The 12,269-nt window shown below is 45.0% G+C and overlaps 1 protein-coding gene across 10 annotated transcripts in view; it reads left to right on the top strand.

The window, feature by feature from the left end:
* KTN1 (kinectin 1) overlaps positions 1-12,269 on the top strand; it is a 200,980-nt gene that overhangs the window by 101,780 nt on the left and 86,931 nt on the right. For all 10 annotated transcript variants that reach the window (XM_084835619.1, XM_084835628.1, XM_084835608.1 and 7 more), the window contains 2 exons: positions 2,281-2,839; positions 6,808-6,945. In XM_084835619.1, the coding sequence (XP_084691745.1) occupies positions 2,317-2,839; positions 6,808-6,945 (661 nt within the window). In that variant the 5' untranslated portion in view covers positions 2,281-2,316. The remainder of the gene's footprint in view (positions 1-2,280; positions 2,840-6,807; positions 6,946-12,269) is intronic.

Genomic DNA, 12,269 nt, shown 5'->3' with positions numbered 1-12,269 from the left:
GTGGTTAAGTGAATAAGATATGATTGAGAGAGTGGCTTGGTAGAGGATGTATGCTTTCGATTGACAGGTAGTAGACTACTGAATTCTTCACTTTTATTCTTACCACTTCAGACAAGACTATGTATTGTGCTGTTGCTGGATAGACTTAAGTTTTATTGGAACATTTACCACAGTTTTGGAAGTCCCCCCACCCCTAGAAAGCTTCGGTTTGTGCTCCCTCTTTAAGCTTTATGTGAGGCTGTCGAGATCTTTTTTAATTTAAAGAAAAATTCAACTAGCTTTCAGTTTGGGTTCAGATTTTGCCCCTCTGCTTTTATATTCAAATAGTTTTACCTCGCTATTGGTTTTATTGTATGAAATTGATTTTAATAGCTTGGATTTATTTATTTATTTTGCTGTATTTTAAGTGTATTATGAATGTTAAGGGTGCAATCCTATGCACATTTAGACAGAAAAAGTCTTACAACTCCCAGCATGTATTCTTATTCTTATTATCCCACTTAGAAAGCACCTAACAACAACAACAACTTCTGCTGCTGCTTCTTCTTTAATTACTTTATATACCACTGCCCATATTTAAAAAATATCTCTAAGTAGTTTTTCTAAGTGATGTGCACATATTAAAAGATAAGGCCACCCTTGCTCAATGGCTTGTATTATAGACACAGTTCAAAAGGAAGAAGTAACGGGAAGGGAAGAAGAAAGGAAGCATTGGGGTACCTGCTCCGTTACTGACGGATGGGGCCAGATTGGTGTCCCCCTCGCTGTGGTGTTGTTCCTGGGAGGCAGGGGTGCAGCCTTCCTCGATCCCCTGGCTGGTGGCAGAGGCCGGTGCATTCTTCCCTTCAGCAGACTCTCTCTTAGAGCTGGAAGTGGGACTGGGCGATCTTTGGGTCCTTTTGGCCCCATGAGACGCTCCCTGTAACTTCCTTTTAAAGATAGCAACTGTTGAATTTTGTAGCTTTGGGGAAAACTTTCCACATCAGTGTGCCTGTGTGTCTGCACTAGGAACCCTGGGTGCTTGGGAATTCCGGGAAATATATGCATTTCAATCAGGCCATGAGTCTGCTTAGCCCAGTATTATCTACACCAACTGGCAGTGACTCTCCCAAGGTTTTGAGCAGAGCCTCCCCCCTCCTCCCACTCTGCTATATAGGGAAGCTGGAGATGGAACCTGGGACCATATGTGTGCAAAATGGGTGCTTCCTGACTCCTTGTGCTAACAGTAAAAAGGCATTGTGCAGCCATTCTCTCTTCCTTAACAGATTTTTTTCTGGTAAGAAAAAAAAACACCTAGTGGGAGACCACAGGAGGACTACAAATTGAAGATGACATCATCTGGATCCCCTAAAAAATTTCATGAATGAATCCATTGTACCATTAGCAGAAGAAATGGCCGGACTCGCAGAGCTGTGCTGCCTTTTTCCCTTGCATAAGCGCTAGCAGACCACTTTGTGAACCTGAGATCTGCAACTGGTCGTGCAAGTGGAACTTGAGTTGGATTCTCCTCTTGTGCATATTTCAGAACTTGGTTTCTACGTAGCTGGATACAACTCCCTGTCTGGAAGCATTCACCCTGTGCGCTACCACTGAGCTATTGCCACAGGATGTTGTAGGATGCACGTTTGGTTCATGTCATACACTTGGGAAGCCTTGCTGAATCCCACTGCAGCCCCACATGAATTGAGAGTGTGACCTAAACACCCCCAATGCTTTCCTGTGCCTCTACAGATCAGTAGTTCTTGGCCAGCTGCCATTCAGAGAAGTTAGTCCATTGTTGCTGATATGTTATTGGTTTTATTTAAAGGATTTTTAACCCACTCTTCAGCTGGAAGGACTCCCAGAGTGTCTTACTGATCAATTAGAAAAAAAGGCCCTGACCTCAGGTGTATAAGCTAAAAGACATGACACAAAAGAAAAAGAAGTGGGGCAGGAGGAGGAAAAAAAGCAAACTCAGGCACCAGTTCTTAAAGTTACAGTTCTTATAATGACTAGCTGAGATGGAAAGAACTTCAGGTAGCCTGATGGAATGGCTACCATACTAGTTAAGGGAGAGCCAAAGGCAGCTTGTGTCTCTGCAGAGCCAAGAGAATAGCTGTGCTTCCCTTCTCTCCTTCTGCTGCTGTCTGATGGAATGGCTATACTCTCACCGTAGAACCCCTGATAAGCTTTTCAGGAACCCCACAGCTTCCTCTAATATAGTTTTTTAAAACACTGCCTTTAAGAAATCTTTCTTAAACAGCTTGTGTATTGTCCTCTCTTTTTCTTCTTCTTTTCCAGATTTACTCCTATAGGCAGTAGTCAAGAAAAAGCACAATGGAATTCTATGAGTCTACCTATTTCCTCGTCCTTGTCCCCTCTGTTGTGATTGCCGTTATCTTCCTCTTCTTCTGGCTTTTCATGAAGGAAACACTGTACGATGAGGCCCTTGCGAAACAAAAGAGGGACCAAAAGTTTCCACCTGCCAAGACTGATAAAAAGAAAGCGGAGAAGAAGAAGAGCAAGAAGAAAGAGGCCCAGAATGGGAACCTCCATGAGTCTGACTCAGAGAGCACCCCTCGAGACTTCAAGCTGTCTGATGCTTTGGGGGCAGAGGAGGAGCACATCCTTCCTGTCCCACTGGGTGTGACAGAAGCCCCCAGCAGCCTCCGAGAGCGCAAGAAGAAGGAGAAGAAGCACAAAGGTAGCCCAGAGGAGCATGGGTCAAAAGAGTTGGATGGATCCAAGCCTGTGGGGAAGAAAGTGGAACCAGTGCCTGTCACAAAACAGCCTACCCCACCATCAGATGGAGTCGGGTCCAAGAAGAAGGCTGGACAGAAAAAGCAGAAAAATGGAATAGGTATGTCCATGTTACAATTTGTTTCTTGGGGAGGTGGGGTAGTTTAGCCAACTCTGTGCGTTAACTTTAGTTAAAACATCTTTTAACCTTGTTCTTCAATCAGAAAGGCTCCCAGAACGGTTTACAGATCCATAACAAACAAGACAGCCCCTGCCCATAGCCTTATAGTCTAAATGAAATGACACAACATGAAAGGAAAGGAGAATGGGGAGTGAAGAGAAAAACAAGGAAACTCAGGAACCAGTTCTTAATGTGATAAGGTTCTTGTTATGACCAGCTAGGATGGAAATGAATTGCTCACAATTCAAAAACAGGTATCCACAGGCCTATGAAAAATAGTGGCTACAATGCAGGGGTGGGCAGAACATAGATTTCCAGACGTTTTGATGTTTTGGACTTCAATTCCCAGCATTCCTGACCATTAGTTGTGCTGGCAGGGGCTTCTGGGAGTTGAAATCCCAAAAATCTGGAGATCTACCTTCTGCCCACCCCTGCTATAATGCCGCCTGAAGTTGTTGACTTACAAGGTGGGGTCTTGCAGCATCTACCAGGATCTTGTCACTCCTGCTGTGACAGGTAAGGCTGGAGGTGGGGGAGCAGATGAACCCAACCCCCATACAATTCCATGAGTGAGGCAGGGCAATGGTGTGATAAAAGCCTGGTCTGGAAGCGCCCCAGATTGGGAAAGGCTGGAGTGAAGGAAATGCAGGATAGCTGCAACACAAAGTCAAAATACAAAGGCAGTTTTTAGCCTGCACTTGATCCCTAGTCTAAAGATATAGTGTAGAAGGCTTTACAGCAGAGGTGGGCAACTTGTGGCCATCCAGATGTTTTGGCCTGCAACTCTCATAATCCCTCACCATTGACTATGCTGGCTAGGGCTGATGGGAGTTGTGGCCCTCCAGATGTGTTACCGCACAAATTGCCCATCACTGCTCTACAACCTGTCTCAAGGTCAGTGCTGATTCCAGGTTTTTGAGGGCCCTTGGGCAAGACACCCACAATGTGCCCCCTCCCTCAGTGAGTCTGCCTGCTCACCATCGTTGTCACCAGCTGCTCCTGCTCCTTTTTCTCATCCTTGCTACCACTTCCTTGTTTGTCAAGCAGAGAGCCAGGGAGCAAGCAGGCAGGGGCATCTGCTGTTCCTCCTTCTCACCCCCCCCCCAATATTTGAGTAACCACAGATATGTGGGTTCTTACTGTTGTCTTACACAGAAGGTAACTGGAAGGAAATAGTTGCTGGGTTGGCTTGAGGAACTAGTACCCTCTACATATCCCAAAGTTCCCAAGTACCTAGGTACTAGGTACTCCCTTCTGCGTGAGCCCTTGCCAAAGGAAGTGAGGCGGGTGGCTACTAGGAGGAGGGTTTTTTCTGCTGTGGCACCCCGGCTGTGGAATGAGCTCCTTAGTGAGGTTCGCCTGGCACCTACATTGCATTCTTTCCGGCGCCAGGTGAAGACCTTTTTATTTTCGCAGGCATTTTAGCATTTTAGCTCTTTAGATTTTTAGCTTTGCTGTTTTAAATCTGTATTTTAAATCCCTGCACTGCTGCTAGGTTTTATTCTGGTTTTATTCTGGTTGTATTGTTTACTGTGGTTTTAATGTTTTATATATTTTGTATTGTTTTATTTATGTTCTTTGGTGTTAATTTTTGTGAACTGCCCAGAGAGCTTTGGCTATTGGGCGGTATAGAAATGAAATGAATAAATAAATAAATAATAGGTAGTAGCAGCACTTAAGTGTGAAGATGCCTGGGATGGAAAGGCTGGATATGTTGTGCCTCTTGTGATAATGCTGAAAAGGCCCCCATTTTCTTTTTTGGATTTTGAGAGATTTGAGAAGAGGTGTGGCACTTTGTAGACATAGTTCTAAACTGTCATTTGTTGGTGTGTATTTTGAAGGTGTCTGTAGGTGACTTCTGCTCTTAGACTGTGATTAAAATGTAAGTGTTCAAAGCTAAAATGAAAAATGAGACCCTGGTGTTTACCCAGTGAAATTGGGTATGACCCAGCCCAAGCTAAGTGCTTTAGGTTGCAATCCTGTACCCACTTAACCTGGGAGCAAGCTGCATTGAACTCACTATTACTTCTGTTCTGATTAGATGTATGGCATTGTTCTGCTATTAAAAGTTCTATTGATTTTCAGTGGAGAGGGATTTAAGCATCTCCTGAGGAAATCAAATGGTCTTTAAAAGGGCTTAACTTTGGTTTGCAGCCACTGTCTTTTGGATCAAAAGAGCAGAAAGGTTCACACAGGTAGTATGATTCACAAACTTTTTGGCTGTGCTAGGAGGGCCAGGCAGCACTTCAGGAAGAAGTTGCTTAAAAAAAATAAATCAGTGATACAGAGAAAAAAGTGTGTGTGTGTACTTAATGAGATAATATATGAAATGGATTGCAAGGTACCTTTGTACTAGAGATGCAATTGGGATTCTCAAAACCATTGCGAGGATTGATAAAAGAACCTTTTTTCTCTAGCTATGACAATAGATTGAGAAAGGTGCACAAGATTGTTTTGGCTCAAACTTGGTGGTATGGCCTAGTGGTCAGAGAGCATCATGTCTGCTTGGGGGAGGGAACAACTCTTGTTTCTCAAGAGTTGTGCAGGGTCATAATGACAGTAGCACTTGGTCTCCTTCTGTCTTCTTCTGTAGCAAACCTTTCCTGGATGGCTAAAATAGGACATTCTCCTAGATCAGAGTCTTAGCAGCTATGTGGGCTCAGCACAATGCAACTATTACTAATGGAAGGAGTTTCAAAATAGGATGCAACTCTTCCTGCTTAGAACCCTCTGGCTTTCATGAGGAAGATACTGTTTAGTACTTCAGTGACTACTTTGCCATATAAAGCCTTATCTTGGCATGTAAAATTTCACCTGCTATCTCTCACATCAGCAGGCTTAATCCATGATGCTTTTGCACCTCCTGATTTTTTTAGATTTTTTTTTTCGCCTTGATCTGTGGAATTCAACTCCGAAAACAGAGGAAATATTCTGTTGGACTAAGTAAGCTTTCAGGCTATGCAGAACTTGACCCCAGCTCCAGATGTTGAGAGAATGAGAGAGAGAGAGAATAGTTGCGGTATGACTAACTCACTGTGCATTCTCAGTTGCAGTTCTGTATTAACTATTTTGTTGATATTTAAAGCCTTTTCAGGTGCTTCTGATAAATTGATAAAAACAAAAAGGAGTCGTATGGCACCTTGAAGAGAAACACATTTATTCTGGTTCACGCTTTCATAGAGAGTGTCTTCTTCATCAGATGTATAAAGTTAACCTCAAGTTGGCTGGTCTATATACACATGCTGTGTGTATGTGTGGGGAGATGGAAACTGTGTTGTTAGAGGGACTGAAATGCAAAAAAGTACAGTCATTAACAATTGCCTTACTGGTCGCCATGCTCAAAACGTTGTTGGGTGATAACACAATAGATAGTTGTGCTTAGTGCTGTTTTTAAGTATTACTACAATGTCTGCCATTATGATGGAGGAGGCTGTGACTGGAGCTTGTGCATTGCAAGGACTGTGTGTGGTTGTTTTTAGTGTGCATCTGTATGACTTGTGCACAGACATACATGGCACCTTTTTTGTGGGCCTGCTGTCGATTGGGTCCTCCATTTTTTGAGGCAGACAGATTATGAGTGGAGGTGGACAGTGTCACCAATTGCAGTATGTAACTTTTGGCTTCCCCACTGGAGGGAATGGCACTGAGTTACGTGATTAGTGAGTAAAGGTGAACACTCGGACACAATTGGGGTGGCAACTATAACCTCCTCCTTGTGTCCAGAGACTCCAGCCGTTGACATTTGAGCTTGTTCTTATCTGCACAGCCTCAGCCTGAGTTTGTTTTCCTGGCCCCGCTAGAGTGTGATAAAATGCTGGGGGTCTGGCTTGGCATAAATATATCTAAATAAATATATGCACAAGGGGGCTGTAAAGGCTGATTTGTCTCATCTTGGTTTTTTTTTATAGATGACCAGGATGCCAAGAGTGATTCATTTCTATCCCCAACCAAAAAGCAAGACCCTATACTGTTGCATCATGAGATAAAACAAGAAAGTGGATCAGGAAAGAAGAAAGTCACAGCGAAGAAACAAAAGACAGATAATGGTAATACACAGCACCCTGTATGTGTGTATGTTTTAATGACCCTTTAATCATAAACAATGATGGGTGAACATCCCTGGGCTTGAATTTTGGAATTTGGACTTGGCACACTGAGCTAAATTCTAAGAGAAGAGAAGACTGAGGGGAGATATGATAGCACTCTTCAAGTACTTGAAAGGTTGTCAGAGAGAGGAAGGCCAGGATCTCTTCTCGATCATCCCAGAGAGAAGGACACAGAATAATGGGCTCCAGTTACAGGAAGCCAGATTCCAGCTGAGCATCAGGAGAAACTTCCTGACTGTTAGAGCAATACGACAATGGAACCAATGACCTAGGGAGGTGGTGGGCTCTCCCACACTGGAGGCATTCAAGACGAGGCTGGACAGCCATCTGTCAGGGATGCTCTGACCTGGATTCCTGCACTGAGCAGGGGGTTGGACTCGATGGCCTTGTAGGCCCCTTCCAACCCTACTATTCTATGATTCTAGTTTTTTGGCTGAGGAGGGGAAATAGCTCCCCGCCGCCCCTGCCCCGAAGCCAAATCAGAATTTCAACCCTCCTTCTTTTATCCCAAACTTACTTGGCAGCAGGAAAATGGCAACAGTACCAAGGCTGCTCCCGTCCCTCCCCCTCCCTTCCCCTGTTGATGCATGTGGTATTGGGTACCTCCAATGAAAGATGGCAAGATGAGAGACACCTTGCTGTCTGCTGCCAGGTAGGGTTTGGGTGCAAGGCAAGCATAGGCATGAATTTGGAGATGTCTGCACTTGCTTCGTATTGGTGAAGTATAAACTCCCCTAGTTTAGAATTCATCCACATCACTAATTGTCAACAATGACAAAGCCTTGTGGTGCCCTAAAGGCTAATAAATGTATTATGGCACAAGCTTTTATGGCCCAGGGTCCACTTAATTTGGACTCTAGTCTACAAAGGATTGTGCCATAACACATTTGTTGGCCTAAACAACACCAAAAGCAGACTAGGACGGCTGACCCTCTGGAAGCTGCCATGAATCGTGATGCATGAGCCTGAATTAGCTGCAGCCTAGGCCTTTTAAAAATGGAAATGCAGAGAAACCTGGAGGGGAGCATTTCGGTCTCCCAGGGCATTTTGTTTCTGACCCCAAGGTCGCTTTACTCGAGCAAAACGTGTTCAGGAGCAGACAAAGCAAGAGGCTGCTGAGCTGGAGTTCAGTGACTTGCTTGACACAATGGCAATTGGGCTGAAGGCTGACCTAGGTTGATTAAGTGACCACTGGCGGTCATTATCTCACATGCAGCGTCAGGAAAGTCTAGCAGCAGCTACCCATAAGGGTCGGATATATTTGGACCCAATTATATCTAATGGCTTGTTGATGCCTAGTCATGTATGGTGTCTCTGCTTTCGATTTATTTATTACAGTCTTGCGCAACCAGGTGCCCTCCAGATGTGTTGAACTGCAACTCCCATCATTCCCAGCCAGCATGGCCATGGCCGTGCTGGCTGAGAATGATGGGAGTTGCAAGTCCAACACATCTGAAGGGCGCCTGGTTGGGCAAGACTTATGCATTAAGTTTATATCTCACCTTTCTCTGTGCTCATGTTTTAATGTCACGTTGCAAGCAGTTCCCCCTTCACTCTGCATACATGCGCATGCATTTTTTAAATAACTATCCTTATTTCTATAAACATCCTTTTTTTTTAATATGTGTGGTATCTCAACTGCCTTCATTGTTCACTTCATGCAGCCTGGTGAAATAGGCCTGTGCTGTGAAGCCTTATCCGCCATGAACGTCTTAGCAACAGGACTCTTCCTCCACTTTGTAGCTCCTCTTAAGGCATAAAGCTCGGGACAAGCACCGTCCTCTACGTCTGCTGTTCCTGTTTTCCTTCCTGGGAATGTGCCCGTGTCACTGCTGTGATGGGAAGGAACATCGTGCCCTGCTGTGCTTTCATCCACCACTACTTATGTGTCTCTGAAAACTCTGTTTTGCTTTCCCATAAACTGCTCTAGGCAGTCGGGTTTGACTCATGGGTCAAGCAATGGTATGCCAAAAATCCAGGCAGCAGCTTCATGTCTGAGTTTAATCACACTCTGTTCAAGCCACTCTCTGACGTCCTCTTGGTCATGAGAGCAGCATGGAGGTACTCAAGGGCTACTCTTGAAAGGGGTGCAAAGAAGCCCACATGGAAGTGTTCTGTGAGTTTCCACATTCTCTTAGGGAAGGGTTGGGCAACTTGTGGCCCTCCAGATATTTTAGGGATTTCACCACTGGCTGTGCTGGCTAGGGCTGATGATGGGAGTTGTAGGCCAAACATCTGGAGGGCCACAAGTTGCCCACCCATCTTAGGGCATGGGTAGGAAAGGCCTAGGCCAAATCCCTGTTGCGGCCACATTTTATCTGGCCTGCAGGGTTTCATGGGTCTGCCTCTTTCCTGTGTGCCTCTTCTCCACTTCCCTGCTCCTGGCTTGCTGGCGAATCACACACCTTGGGTTTAGAGGACATGAGTGCAGAACCTCTTTCAGCTGGAGGGCTGATTTTGTTTCGGAAAAGCTCTTGGGGGCTGCATTCCAGTGGTGAGTGGGACTAAAGGCAAAAGGGGTGGGGCCAAAACCCAAAATATCAAAAATGCCAGCATACTTTAGCTTAAAGCTTTTCCTGCCTATAGCTAAACTTTAGGAGAGGCATGCCAGTCTTTTCAAACAGGGAAAAACTGCACAAAGGCTGGGAAACCAACAAATGATTGATAGTTGGGGAAAAGGGGCATGGCCTTCTGGGGAACCCTAGAGGGCCAGGTTGAGACTCCCAGGGAGACAGATTTGGCCCCTGGGTCTGAGGTTATGGACATCACAATAACAACTCAGGAATGAGGCGTTCCTGGATTGTTGATTGAAAGTAGAAGCAAGGAATGCATGGGAGGCAGCATGCTCATTCCTTGCCCATGGCCCCAACAACCCATGGTTTAAACAGCCCATGGGTTGTCATTATGTGTGAACTGGGCCATTGTTTGTTGTTTATTATATTTATTTATTTATTTATTGCATTTATACCCCGCCTTTCTCCCTCTCGCAAGGAACTCAAGGCGGCTTACATTATCCTCCTCCTCACCGTTGTATCCTCACAACAACAACCCTGTGAGGTAGGTTGGGCTGAGAGTCTGTGACTGGCCCAAAGTCACCCAGTGAGCTTCCATGGCCAAGTGGGGACTAGAACCCGGATCTCCCGGCTCCCAGTCCGTCACTCTCACCACTACACTACACTGGCTATATGAAAGCATTTCTATCATACCTTTTATCCAGCTGCCCAAGGTGGCTAACATTCATACTGGAACACAAAGAGGCTTAAAACAAAACAAGATAAAACAGACAGGAGAAGCAAGCAAAATTATATTACCAACCAGTAGTGGTAATATAAGCATAATCAAGGTCAGGTTGGTTGAAACTTCCTGCTGGAAGCAAAAATACCTTCCAAGTGGCATCAGAGTAATATTGGTCCGTGGGTCAGATGATTTGCTGTTCAGGGAGTTCTACAACCTGGGTGTCACCCCCCACCCCACCCCACCCCCCAGTGAAGAGCCAAGACAATGTATTTCTCTACAATAAAACTAGCAACAAGTGACAAGTAACATGTATTTTGAAGACCAATGATAACCACCAGCATTAAATTCAAGCACACAGAAATTTATCTGGTCCCTCATACAAATAAAAACAGCTGCTCCTCAAGTTGGACACCATATTAAAATAATATTCACAGGTTAATGGCAAGCAAACTTTTTCATCACAAGTAAAAAAAAGTGCTTTGTTTTACTTTAAAATGGGCACAAGCTTGCCCAGCTGAGAACAGAAATCACAGCTTAACTCAGGAGTTCAAAACATTCACAAATACAATTTGACATGTGTGGTCACATTAAAAACTCTCTCTCTGTCTCCCTGATAAGAAAAACCTAAAATTATTCCGAGTTATTTTAATCTTAACCGAGATAGAGAATAAGTAAGAACGACTCTCACTGAGTCATGAGGATGCATTGTGCAACACTGCGCAAATTCGCAGTTTTGTGGCACAGAGTTATATGTACACAAATGTGCATGGGCAAGAACAACTGGCAAGAACAAATGGAAAGCTTTAATGGTAGGATATGGATGGGTAACTACAGGGGTGCCAGAAGTGGCACAGCCAGTGTGAGCTTTGCTACATCATTGAAAGTCACACTACTGACTACTCGCTGCCTCAGTACATTAGAGTCAAAGCCACATTAAGGCATGGGAAGCTGCAGTTGTGTCTGCACATAGTTTGGGTTTGACTTCCAGCATGCTTGCCAAAAAATGTTTTGCCATCCATGCTACAGAATCCTGGTCTAAAGTCCAGTTCCAGCAAATGCTGCTGCAGCTGTCACATTGCATCTTTCACCCACGTGAGGAAGTCCAATAACCTAAGTAACAATCATCACTTAAGAGCATAAGAATACGAGCCCTGCTGGATCAGACCAAGGGCCCATCTAGTCCAGCATTCTGTTCACACAGTGGCCAACTGGAAACCCACAAGCCAGACATGAGTGCAACAGCAGACATAGGGGAGCGGACAAACCCCCCCCCCCAAATGATACTATACAAAAAGCAGAAAGTCGTTGTGATTGGAAAGGGGTGCTTGAATCGCACCAGCTCCTTATCACGAGAGCTAAGGAGCTCCTGGATAAAATGTTACACAGGGCTGAAACTGGCACTGGGCCACTGACTCATAGGCTGGCCTTGTGCAGGTCATGAATTTAGCCTCTGTGGCCTGGTTTGGATGCTACAGCCAAACTGCGATTTGGCAGATATTAGCACTATGCAGGCTTATGTGCTCCTGTCTCCTCTTCCATTGCAAAGTTTCCTTCCACCCTTTCTTGGCTTACCATACCATAACATGCCAGGACATCCAGATCAGGCAAACTATGGTTACCACCAACCAGGAACTGCCTCCCAGCCAGCATTTTGAAGCATGCGACTCCTTTGATATTCCAGCTTCAATGGCTACAAGTCTGCTTCTTGGCTCAATCCAAAGTGCTGGTTCTTGCCTGTAAAGCCTTCAATGATGTGGGACCAGAACATTTAAGAAGGATCATTTCCTCTCATACAATTTGGTCTGTCCACAGAAATCAACTAGGAAAACCCTTCTGAGTGTTCTGTCCTCATCAGAGGTACAGTCCTCTTGCATTTAAGTACAGCCTGGTAGCTAGAGGCGAGCAGGAATTGCATGCAGGTGAGTGCATGGAATTCCACGTAGACATATGTGTGGGCTGGTGGGGGAGGGAAGAGCAGCTCTCTGTCCCTTTTCTGTGCCCAGCCCCCAAGAAACCAAGTGGGTTGC

The sequence above is a fragment of the Heloderma suspectum genome, chromosome 1, assembly GCF_057233095.1.
Source record: "Heloderma suspectum isolate Gila_16-S chromosome 1, 16-S_ref, whole genome shotgun sequence".
NCBI lineage: Eukaryota > Metazoa > Chordata > Lepidosauria > Squamata > Helodermatidae > Heloderma > Heloderma suspectum.
Note: the sequence above shows the minus strand (reverse complement) of the source record. Positions and strands in the feature narration are given on the sequence as shown.